The 12,820-nt window shown below is 34.9% G+C and overlaps 2 protein-coding genes across 2 annotated transcripts in view; both read right to left on the reverse strand.

Moving 5' to 3' along the window:
• Positions 1–3,005, reverse strand: part of LOC111717123 (uncharacterized) — a 5,144-nt gene extending 2,139 nt beyond the window's left edge. Inside the window, exons 1-3 of the mRNA XM_023492633.1 lie at positions 2,724–3,005; positions 1,604–2,233; positions 247–300 (exon numbers count right to left, since the gene is read on the reverse strand). Coding sequence (XP_023348401.1) covers positions 247–300; positions 1,604–2,233; positions 2,724–2,974 — 935 coding nt within the window. The 5' untranslated portion in view covers positions 2,975–3,005. The remainder of the gene's footprint in view (positions 1–246; positions 301–1,603; positions 2,234–2,723) is intronic.
• A 430-nt stretch (positions 3,006–3,435) lies between these two features.
• On the reverse strand, positions 3,436–11,272 carry LOC111717122 (kanadaptin; the record flags this gene model as incomplete). Its single annotated transcript, XM_023492631.1, is given in 9 exon segments — positions 3,436–4,539; positions 4,995–5,098; positions 6,217–6,350; positions 7,048–7,118; positions 8,071–8,163; positions 9,072–9,202; positions 9,625–9,729; positions 10,136–10,221; positions 10,917–11,272. Coding segments are annotated over 9 exon segments (2,130 nt in total), but the record flags the coding sequence as incomplete, so codon positions are not given.
• Positions 11,273–12,820: the final 1,548 nt, after the last annotated feature.

Here is a 12,820-nt window from a genome sequence, read left to right on the forward strand (position 1 = left end):
AAGGGTTTAAAGGTTTAAAGAATTTTACCTGTAAAAAGACTCAAATTTTCTAATCCCTTTATCTTTGCAACATGGTGGTATCAACTTTTGATTTAAACTAATAAATTTCATAGTTTAAAATGTCTAATGTTCATGAAATTGGGTTGCAAAGATTAAAGGGATTTTAAGGAAATTTATCATAAAGGAAGGTACTAATTAATTCCTTTTGAATTTTCATGTATCTGTAAACATAAATATAAAATATACCTGACGATTTTTTCTGCTATCTTAAGCACAAAACCCACAGGAGATTTGGACACTCTTAGAGATATATTCAATTAACATTTTACTAATGAATTATATAGAATTATATAAATAAATAGATATGTATTTTTACATTTAAATTACTAAGAATAAAGTGCTGCGAGTATAAAAGTACGATTCAGTTTTGATCTGTGATCATCTCCGGATTATGGAAAAAGAACCGGGTTGAAACCGGTCTGAAAAGTACAGGCTGTAACAGTTGGTGAATAGTTTTGAATGTCTTCTTCCATATCAAGTATTAAATATTAAAGACTTTTTGCAGTTTATTTTGCTAAACAATCTTTTACTCAATTATCTTTTGCTTTGAAATCAATTTTATTATCTTATTATTACAAAGCGATGTTTTTTATAATTCTACTTGGTATTAAAGAACGTTACAAATTATGGAAGAAGACATTTGAAACTATTCACCAACTGTCATGATTCCTGGGACACCCTGTATATCAGACGTGTTATATTTCTCGCAAAAATTCTTCCTCCCAGCTTTAAATTGACAGGTTTGTATAGAGTCAAGTTACCAGCTTTGAATAGATTGGCAAATTTTTGTCTCTCTTAAAGGGACTGTAAGGGTAATTTCTGAGGAAATGACCGATTCACAACGGTACCCTTAAAAGCTTTGCCTGATCAAGTATGAATTAGATAACAATCTTAATCAATCATTTTGAATTAACTGCAGATCATTTTCCTTTGTGGTTTCAATAAATAAGTCACTAGCGTAACAAGAAGAAAATATTTGAGAATTAAACACTTTTAAACCTAGAAAAACGTAAATATCTTCAATATAATTAATCAGATAAAGGTTTTTAAGGGTGCCGTTATCCCATTATAGCATATGAAATTACTCTCACAGTCCCTAGCATTGTTAGTTTTATCCCCAAAGGAACTGAACACCGGAGAAAAACTTGCAAAAGGAATTAAACACTCGATATAAATTCAAATTTTCTAATCCCTGTATCCCTATATTAATTAATTTAATTAAATCAAATTAGATTAAAAGTATCCACATTAGATTTCGAGATCAAGTGTTCCAGATTAACGATACTCAACATAAAATTTCCGATCTCTGATAACTATACTTAACTTAAACTATACTTTATACATTCTTTTAGGCCAATAAGTCTTATTTTGAAACATCAAATGTTTCACCATCAGGTTGAAAAAGAGTTTGTGGCTAGTGTTCAATTCGTTCAATTCCTTGGGCAGTTTGCCTCCAAATATAATACTTTTATCAAATTCTAAATTTTCAATTGAGGTAGGTTGACCCAAATTAATTGTTTGAGGAACCCTGAGTAAATATTACCTTTGTTCCTGCATTGAAGCCACAAATGAGATATATCTACAGATAAGCCTGTAACTGGCGCAGTAGTCTTTACTTTCATCTTGGCTAAGAAACAAGAGATATCCAACCATACTCGGCTCTAAATCAGACCCAGAGAAGTGATCTACGCTCATAAACTCCACGATACGTCTCATCATCTCCAGTTTTCTTCTACTTCCATCCTGAGATTTGAGAACGTGAATTAGAGAGAAAAATTTCCTCTTAGTCATCTTGTTACTAAAGAACTCTGCTAGAATATCCTGATTCATGGATATGTTCCCAAGAAGCTGAAGGTTCAACATAATTAGGTGTTTCTCTGCGCAAGGTTGGATATACTTAATGAACTCGGTTGCTGCCTCAAAATCATCGAGCTGTATCGCCTGGTTTACAAGATGGGAGCTGGTTCTCTCCATTACAGAACTCATCTTCCACTCCTCTGCTGTGCGGAAAGATCTGAGATACCAGTTCCTGCTGTCTGCAGGACTAGAGATAAGAAGGTTCCCAGCCTGTATACAAATATTGCAAAAGTGCTCTACTTGTCCTTCTTGTAATAATCCTGTTCCTAGTATCGCCTGAACCAACTCCTCTGCTCCGTTCGCAATCCTCCTCTGCCTGCAGATCAACCATGTACAAAGTATATTTACAAATTTTACAACAAAAATTTTGTAATCATTTTAATGTTAAGGAATTTAGAAACCGTATTAATGAATCGGAGAGGTCGCTGAACTGCCTACCACCGGCTCAAATCCTAAATCACCAACCAAAATCATCATATATCTTAAACTTTGAATCGGTGATTCAAGATTTGATGGTTTAGCGACCTAAATTCGGTCCCAGATAAACAATTTCCCTAAAAAAGTAATCTTTAGTTTTGTTTCTACCAGATTGCATTCAAATGATGCACCAAATACTGAAATCAAGGAGTAACAATTATTCGACATATCATCCAGTCATAGTGATCAAAATATTAAATCGTTTAACTCCCTGAGCGATCTATTCCTGACTGCCGACTTTTGACCCTACCCCTTTCTAAATCTTTTATAGGTTAAGAAGATATAAAAACCAACCCTTAAAGAAAGTCGAGAAATTACTGACATGTTTCCTAACATTAAGCTCCAGTGCTAATAAGTAAAGACTCCCTGTATCCATCCTTATCTCCGCCTTCAAGACAGGTTCGGAGTAAAGATCAAGAACCATCAACTCTCGCGCTAGTTTCTTCCGGTCTTTCAAGATAACACGACACTCTTGGATATGCTCTTCAGCAGCTTTATAATCTTCTTCTTCAATCTTCTCCGTTCCGTCCTGGAGAACCTTGAGGAACAGATCCCTCTTATCCTTTATCTCCTTCTCCATTTTAAATCTAATCTGATGATTGAACTTGGTAGAAAAATGTTTTCACATAAATACCAACATTAGCAATATTAAAAACTCTTAAGAGAGATTTAAACAAAATCATGAAATTAATTCCCCCCCCCCCCTTCAATCCTTGAAAAAGATGAAGAATTAAACTTCCATTAATATTGCAAATTACTCTTCACAATTTCGTAATTTCGGCACATATTCAAAGTATAATATTACGATTTACGGATACAAATTATAGAGTNGGTTAAGCACTACAAGATAATCATATCGGGTTATTAAGAGTTCCAGGTAGTCGGTAAAATCCAATCCAATTCAGGTAACCTTGTATGTAGGATTTATAACATTATACTATTTCCAGGGAAAAAAGGAAAATATTAATAATGAATGGAATCCAGTAATATAAAAAAAACATGTTTCAGGAGAAAAATAATCATCTAATTGATGATTGAGTGTAACCAAAATATACAGGTTTATTGATGAATATCCATTATATCATTACAGAAACATTAATATCCAAGTTTATCATTAAGACTAGTTCTCCCGTCCCCAGTTTGATTAGTCGGGGGCAACCATACATCATACTTTCTATCCATCCCAACCTTGTAATAATCGTCTTTTTCCTCCTCCTCCTCTTCATCTACTTTCTTCCTTCGTTTTGTTCCTCTATCTCCTCTTTTTCTTTTCTCTTCGCTATCTTCCTCTGCTTGGGATCCAAGGTATGAGGGAGGGAGGGATGATTGAGTCCCAGCAGTTCTAGGTTCTGCGGTAGGTTCATCTTGGTTCATGGGTTCGCTAGTATCATTTATCCGGGTGGAAAGATCATCAGGAGTTGCAGGACCTAGAACTCGAGGAGTTTTATTTACAGAGGTATCTCCGATCCTTTCTTTAGGTTTAGGTTCAGGTCTGGTCTCATATCCAATAGGTTGGAGTTCAGATTCTCCCTCTTCATCTTCAAGATGTTTTCTTTTGGGTTTCACTGGATCAGATTCGCTGAGAAATGCCTCCAATACTTTAGTATCTGTTGTATGACAGAAAACTGGTGTTTTGTTATCCTTGTCAACAGTCTTCACTTTACCTAGTAAACCCTTGCTTCCTCTTTTCCCGATCATAATTCCGGAGAGTTGAGGTTTATCAGGTTTACTAGAGGACTTGAGTTCAGGCATAGAGGCGGGTCGGGCGATATTTATCAGTTTAGTTAATCTTTCCTGATCCTGGTTTAAGCTTAAGATCTTCATCTTTAGCTTCTGAACGGTCTCTTTGTCAACTTGAGCCCCTTTCTTCAATTCTGCCAGGTAGTTATCCAGGTCATTGCTTTGAGATCTTTTATCCGCTTTCTCCTTTCTTAGCAGAGCTTCCTTTAACTCAGTTTCTAGTACAAGGAGCTGGGATTTGTTCTCTTCATGTTTCTTCATCAAGGTTTCATAAGTTTCTACAGTTTCCTCACCCTTCCCTGCCATCCGCATCCGGGACTTTCTTTTCCGTTCAATACTTCCTGTCCTATCCAGAAACTCGTCTTCATCGGACGCGTAGAAATCATCTTCCTCCCATTTCTTAATCTAAAATATTTCAGTTTAGTAAAAGTTTTGAACTACCGCCGTGCAATCCCGCTCCGAGTTGATTAACTAATCCTCATCGTGAAATATTTAGAATTGACAGATGAAAAATCAATGATTAAGATCCCTTAAATTTTGATGTGGATCCGGATTTTGGATCCAATTTGATAAAAAAAATTTAACAGGATTCAAAACTGGATCCAGATCATAAATAAACATTTCTTCATTTTTCGCTTATTTAATTTGACGGACCACACCGAGATTGGGAAGTTTATAATAATCTCTTATTAGTTATCAGTTTAGCAGGTTTGTGTTGATATTTGTCCCTTGGGCCCGGATCCAGGAAGTCAAAATGTCACAAATCCAATAATATTCTTCTCAACAATTATGCAAACCCGTTAACTCTTACTATCGACTTGATATTTATATTGATTTAATATGGAATACTGAATACTGACCTTCCTTTCCACAGCAGCTTGTTTAGAGGGGCGGAGTAAACCCATCCTGTCAAGGATTCTACACGCCTCCAGAGCTGCTTGAATTGTTGCTTCCTTCTTCTTTCCTAAAGTAGAATAAAGTAGAAAATCCTATTCCTGTTGAGACGTGTTTATCAAATTATATTGGAAACTCCAGACTCAGCTATCTTATAAAATTTCCATCTTATATTCAAAAATACAAAAAATAGAGAGAAGAAGATTTAAATCTGCTATCTAGTCAATTATTGGTCTTCTATATAAAAAGCTCATCGCTCAAATATATATATTTATATACACTGTTTTTAATGAACTTGCACCTAGTAGCCTCAGTCAGACGAGTGCATGCACAATCTCACCAGTACTATGCAGAGTAGCATTGGAGGAGCTACTCAAATCGGATTTGAGAGGGTCTGGCGCTACTCTGCATAACACTGGTGTAAATTCTGAACTATTTAGGGAAGACGACTCGACCACAGGAGAAGTTCATAGTTGGAGAAACTCGAGAAGGACGCATGATGAAACATGGAGGACGCACAATCCTCATAATTATAATTTACCACGTCCATGTCTATTAAAATCTTTTATTTTATTTAATCAAAGTTAAAGCCTATATACTCTTTTAAAAAAAAATATATTTCCAAGTATTGTTTGGAAATGTTTTTAACAGTTTTAAAAAGTAAAACGTATTCTAATTTCTATGCCTGGAAATTAAAATGAAAAAACCTTTTTATATTTAATATCTGAATGTTTCAGATATAATGTACGGCGCGTACATAAAACTTCCATGGATTGTGGGCGGGATGTTTTAACCCTCCACATCCTTCTACTGATAAATATTCATAGGTAAGAGTCAATTAAATAAACATAAACAAACTAAAGGTGTAAACCTACAAGTCTCACAACTGGTAGGAATGGCACGCTCTCATCTGACTAATGCTGCGAGGAGTAAGTTCATTTAAAACAGTGTCACCTATAGCTGGCCAAACGCCTGGACCATATTGGCTGAAATTTTTTGAGGAAAATCATTGGTACACTAGGGGTAATACAGGATGAAAAAATTTCATTTTTTCTTGAGTGTTAAATTTCCACGGGCAACACCGGGCACTTAAGCTAGTGTTTAAAAAATTAGGTAAGAAGAATCATTTTAACCTGAAAAGAAATACTATTCTGAGTGACCGATAAAACAAATGAGAAGAATTTTTACCTTTAACCAGAGCTTCAGCCGTAGGTTGAGGTCCACCGTTTGGAGAGTCTATAGGTAGATCAATCTTACAGAGAAACTGGGCATAACCTTTCTCCTCGACCTGATACTCTAGCTCACATCCTTCACGGTCAAACCTAGATAAATAACACGTTAACAGGAGAACCTGGGATAACAGGATGAAGGCAGAAAAAGAACCAGGGTTTACAGGTTGAAGGGCGAAGGAAAGCCAGGGTTAACAGGTTGAAGGGAGAAGGAGAACCAGGGTTTACAGGTTGAAGGGAGAAGGAGAACCAGGGTTAACAGATTGAAAGGAGAAGAAGAACCAGGGTTTACAGGTTGAAGGGAAAAGGAGAACCATGGTTAAGTTGAAGAGAGAAGGAGAACAAGGTTAAAAGGTTGAAGGGAGAAGGAGAACCAGAGCTAACAGGCTGAAGGGAGAAGGAGAACCAGGGTTAACTGGTTGAAGGGAGAAGGGAGAAGAAGAACCAGGGTTAACAGGTTGAAGGGAGAAGGAGAACCAGGGTTAACAGGTTGAAGGAAGGAGAACCAGGGTTAACAAATTGAAGGGAGAAGGAGAACCAGGGTTAACAGGTTAAAGGAAGAAGGAGAACCAGGGTTAACAGGTTGAAGGAAGGAGAACCAGGGTTAACAAATTGAAGGGAGAAGGAGAACCAGGGTTAAAAGATTGAAGGGAGAAGGAGAATCAGGGTTAACGGACTGAAGGGAGAACAAGGGTTTAAAGGTTTAAAGGGTAAGGGGAACGAGGGTTAACAGGTTAAGGCAGAAGGAGAACCTCAGTTAACACGGAGAACGAAAGAGATGTATAATTACCAATTTTTCAAAGCTTTCTTCGGATCGTTGATATACAAGCTTTCGTTATCAGCAGTTTCAGCAAATGGATTCTAAACAGAATTTAATTTTTTTTATTTTTTGTTTACTTGAAAATATTTATTGTAAAAAACAAATTCTTAGGCCAGAGTTTTTATAAAATTGCATAAAACTACATGGAACCGCCTAAGAAATTTAAAACTCATTTCATGGTTGGCATTTATTAAATTTCCCTCGACGAAAAATTGTGAAAAATATTTCCCCGACATTTTCTCTGGAATTTTTCTCTGAAAGGTTCCAATAAAAATCAATAGAACTTGTTCACAGAACACTTTCTTCTTTCTTCACACTTGAGAATTCTTCTTCAAAAATATTTGATAAATTCCATATTTTCACATTCCAAATAAAACAAAAATTCCAGATATAAGAATACGAATGTTAAAACAATTTGAAAACTAGAATTAAAACCTCTGTTTACAAAGTTCTAAATGAAGAATGTGAAAAGATCAATGAAAAATGTGGGATGACCAAGACCGCAAACGGGGTTAAACACATTTCCACCCCCGCCCCCACAGTCTGAAGAGGTACTACCAGAGGTAGAAGTCGACTAGATTTATCAGCTAATGGCCCCGGTGTCGTGCATGGAAATTGGAGGGCCTATCCTACATGGAGAGCCAAGCCCCCTAGTGATTACTCCATTTCTTCATAATCTACAATCTTAGGACATCAAAATCAATGTTTTGACACTTACCGATATCATTTGAAGTATTTTGATTGGGCAAACACATTAAAAATTATTTGTCTCGAAGAAAAAATGATATTTTGATAATTTGAAAAGAAGACGACATTTGCGAGGATAAACATTTTTCCGAGTTTTCCCCCTTCAAAAAAAATATTTTAAAGCTAAAAACACATTTATTTATGTCATTTAAATTGCTTTTGATGGTTAAAACATCTAGGGGGTTGGCTCTCCATGCAAAGGTTGTGTCTTCATGTACTACACCAGATGAATGTGAGTACTACTACCTGATCCATATCCGGGAATTCCTCTGCATCATCTCCCATTCCCCAGGATACACCATCACCTCCCTCTCCTCCATCACCTCCCTCCTCTCCATCCTAAATCAGATGAACATTTGTATAAATCAATTATAAGGGTAATAAATTCTGAATCTTTGACAAGATGTAATGCCCAATTAACAAAACTTTCCCCAAGTTTTTTATGTCAAAACAGAGTGTCAGAAATTCTTTTTTTTAATGCTAAAATTTGTTAGATAATAATATAAATAATATTTTCTATTTTCTTTTCTTCCAATATTTTTCATCAGAACTAGTAATTTTTTGCATTTAAAATTTTAAAAAAGCATTTTAAATAAATATATTTTAACTCTCTACCTTTCATTTTAAATCAGGATATTTTAACTCTCTACCTTTCATTTTAAATAAAGATACGCAGACTCTCTACCTTTCATTTAAATAAAGATATGTTGACTCTCTACCTTCCATTTTAAATAAGGATATTCTAACTCTCTACCATTCACTTTAAATAAATATATTTTAACTCTCTACCTTTCATTTAAATAAAGATATTTTAAATCTGTACCTTTCATTTGAAAACCTTCTCTATAAAGATAGCTACTTTCTCTACCTTCTCTTACTTTCATGAAACTCTACCTTCTCTATAAAGAAAGCTTACCTCTATACTGATAGCGTACCTCTCTTTCTCTATTAAGATAGCTTTCCTTTTTACCTTCTCAAGATAGCTTTCCTCTTTACCTTCTCAAGATAGCTTTCCTCTCTACCTTCTCAAGATAGCTTTCCTCTCTACCTTCTCAAGATAGCTTTCCTCCCTACCTTCTCATGATAGCTTTCCCTCTACTTTCTCAAGATAGCTTTCCTCTTTATCTTCTCAAGATAGCTTTCCTCTTCATCTTCTCAAGATAGCTTACCTCTCTACCTTCTCAAGATAGCTTACCTCTCTACCTTCTCAAGATAGCTTTCCTCTCTACCTTCTCAAGATAGCTTACCTCGTTATCTTCCCTGGATTTGCTAATCATCTCCAGTTTTCTCTCCATTTTTAATTTTGCCCTTTCCGCTGCTAAAGATTTTAACTCTGTGACTGTATGTTCACTCTCTTCCTCACTATCTTCATCTGGTCCTAAACAAATTATTTATTTATTCAATACAAATTACTAATAAATGATTTTTAGGCTGAACTCTGGAATTGTTTTAGAAAGAAATCAATTATTTTGGTTCTAATTAGCATCCTTAATCTGTAAAATTTGTTTTGTTCCTGCTTTCAAAAATTGGTATACTATGGTGTATTTTCAAACATGTAACAATCAGTTTACAACAAATTAACTTCAAAGAAATATGAAAAAATAAAAATAAATAAAATCTATTTTAAAATAAAATATAAATACTAAGATTTTTGATGTAACTTGTGAGAAAGGTGAGGTGGATGGGTGAAAAGATTGTACCAAAGATTCAATATTGAAGTCTTAAAATAAGGAAAGAAAGAATATAAGAGAATCTAAGAACAGAAGTTGAATATGGAAATACTGGAATAAAATTACTAACCTTGCAAGATCAAGCTCCGGGTACTTCCTCCGAACTTGATGATGTGTCCGACCCTGAGTCTGTAATAGGTCTTCGGAAAGCATTTGTTTTTGTTGTGGTAACTTCCTAAAATTATTTAAACTGCTGGGTTGTACACAAACATACTTAACACTTTTATGACGACCTAGAATTAAATTATTCTTTAGCATTTAATCGAGAATTTCAAATAATTTAATTTAACTGACAATTGATCCGAAAATGCAGCGGTCTTCATTGGTTCTTACTTGAAGCTATTTACAGTGTTCAATCAAGGAAGATACCCCAGGAGCCCCATATCTTAGAAAAATTTTCTGGCCAAAAAAATCAGCTAACGTTGCACAAACTTTGTTTCCAGAGTATTTTCCTGGTTCGAAATTTGCTTTTTCAAATCTTTAAAAAAACTGAAAAGTTCCGGCAAGCATCTTTCTTAACGGAATTTACGAGGCTCAATAAATTTGGATTTAGAAATATTTAAAGCTTAATTTCTAATTACCATGTGTAGAATCTAAATCAAATAAATAGAATCCAATAGGTTTCTCAGGGGAGCCTTTTGCTTTGAACTGTAGCACTGCATGATACCTAAACATGAAGTTTTAAAATACAATAAATTAAACCCCGTTATTAATGGCTGAGGACAAAGTTGTCAAAGATGTCAAAGACGTCAAAGAAGTCAATCATGTCAATCATGTCAATCATGTCAATCTTGACAATCATGTCCATCATGTCCATCATGTCCATCATGTCCATCATGTCCATCATGTCCATCATGTCCATCATGTCCATCATGTCCATCATGTCAATCATGTCCATCATGTCAATCATGTCCATCATGTCCATCATGTCCATCATGTCCATCATGTCCATCATGTCCATCATGTCCATCATGTCAATCATGTCAATCATGTCAATCATGTCAAGATTTCAAAGATGTCAAAAATGGCATAGATGGAAAAGCGGTCCAAGAAAAGCATAAGAAGATTGTAAGAATAAATAAAAACATTTTGTCTCTATAAATTCCTATTCAATTTTACTCTCCTATCAATCGATTACTTTTATGTACGCCCTTTTACCAGTGACCACATCGCAATCCTACCATGACTTTACTAAGCTGGGATTGAAATATGGATTTACAATTACATGAGTTATTACAAACTCCAGTAGACTAGTGAGTAGTGAGGTCCCTTATGTTTGTTATCAATTAATCAGTCATAATAAATCAGCAAACAGTCAAATTTAATTTTTCTAGTATCTAATCTTTGAAGAGAGGTTGATACCTTGAGAGGGATGGATGCTCCAGTATAATATCACAGTTCGCTAGTCTCCCAACCGTAAAGAAACTTTTATCCTTCAGTTGAATTGTATCCACGATGGTTCCAGTTTTTAAAACTTCCAGATAATATTTGTTCTCCGGGACCCCTCCCCAACTAGGCTCCTGGTACGGTAGTGGAATAGAGTTGGCTTTTGCAATCTCAGCTGGAGATTTTGTCGATCTTGTCAAGTTTGGTTGAACAGGTGTATAATCCTTCACTTTATCTTGGGGATCAGTTGAGTCAGGTACTGGAGTTTCTTCTTCATTTTGTACAGGTTCAACAATAGACTCTCCTGCAACAGTTTCAATTGTTTCAGATTCAGATTCAGGGTTAGATTCAGCTAAGAAACTGTCAGATTTCCGTCCTTTGGAGATAAGAGGAAGAGTCGGCATCTTAAACCCTGCCGGAGAAGGACTAAGAAAAGGTGGAGGGTCTTTGTTCACTGGCTTATCTGGAGAAACATTAGCATCTATTGGTTTATCTGGAGAAGGATCGGATTCAGACAACGACGTTTCAACCGTAGCCATTTTTTCCTGAAATAAATAGAATATCACAATCTTATGTCGTAACTTCTTTCAAAGTTTCTGTCTGCAAATCTGAACTTTCATCCGGGTTTATCTCCTCAACCTTCTTCTCATCAAGTTCTCCTCTCTGCTGTTCCTCCTCAGAGATACGCTGGAACAGGAGAACAAGTTCGAATCCCCTGGTGTGAGGGAACAGGTCAACAGGAACAATCTAGAAAAAAACTCAATTATTATTCTTCAAAAGACATGTGCTTCAATTTATGATTTTGAAAGATATTTATTAAATAAGTTTCAATCTGAAATGTGTAGCTGAACATCAGGGTGGCCAAAACTTTTTGAGAAAAATCCGTACAAAAATCTATACATTTTCAGAAAAAATCCGTACAATCCGTACATTTGTGAAGAAAAAACCGTACATTCCGTACATAAAAATCCGTACAATCCGTACGTTTCAAAAAAAAAATCCGTACAATCCGAACAAGAAAAAATTTTTAGAAAAAAAAACAAAAAAAAATATTAAAAAAACAACAAAGCTAAAAAAATTTAATTTCACATTTCTATTATTATTCATCTTTCTTTGTGTTCGTATGTGAGCAAAGGCTGGCCTTACATTGCTTTAAATTTCATCTGAACCAATAATGACTGCACTGGTGTAAACTGTACAGATGATTAAGAAAATAAAGCCGGATAAAAAAAACTATGATAAAATAAAAAAATGCAATTTAAAAGTTCTGCTTGCTATTTGTGTTTTTACCATTATGTAAGCTGTTCTTTTTAGAATTGGAATGGGTTTCCTTATTTGTCTAAGCTTTAAGCTCATTATTTAGCAATAATGAATAGCCCAGAGTCTAAAACTAAAGAATGCGCGAATTTTAAGATCGAGGTTAAAAAGTTCTGTAAAATAATGAATAGCTACTTAAATATGAAACTTTCTCAATTTTAAATTTTAATTTCCCGGGAAAAATCTGAACCAATAAGAGAAAAGGATTTACGGAGAATTATTACGTAACTATCGGTAATCAGCTGTTTTTTTAATTTTAAATTATTTACGTGACGGAAAACTAAACATATTTTCAGTTACAACCGTATTTTGGGTTTACGTGCAAACATTAATTAATCTAAAATGTGAAATTTATTAAATCAAGTTTTTTACTTTTAAATATATCGTTAGTTGAATGAATGCCACTTACTGCTGAATAATGATAGACAAATAGGGATTGCGGGATTTCAAGATTTTAACCCTGTGTTTAAATTTTAACTCGTCGATTTCGGCGAGTTAATATTTAACCACAGGGTTAAATATTTAACCTCACGGTTAAAGTTCAGGTTTAAATTAAGTCAGAA

Source organism: Eurytemora carolleeae, unplaced genomic scaffold, assembly GCF_000591075.1.
Source record: "Eurytemora carolleeae unplaced genomic scaffold, Eaff_2.0 scaffold2381, whole genome shotgun sequence".
NCBI lineage: Eukaryota > Metazoa > Arthropoda > Copepoda > Calanoida > Temoridae > Eurytemora > Eurytemora carolleeae.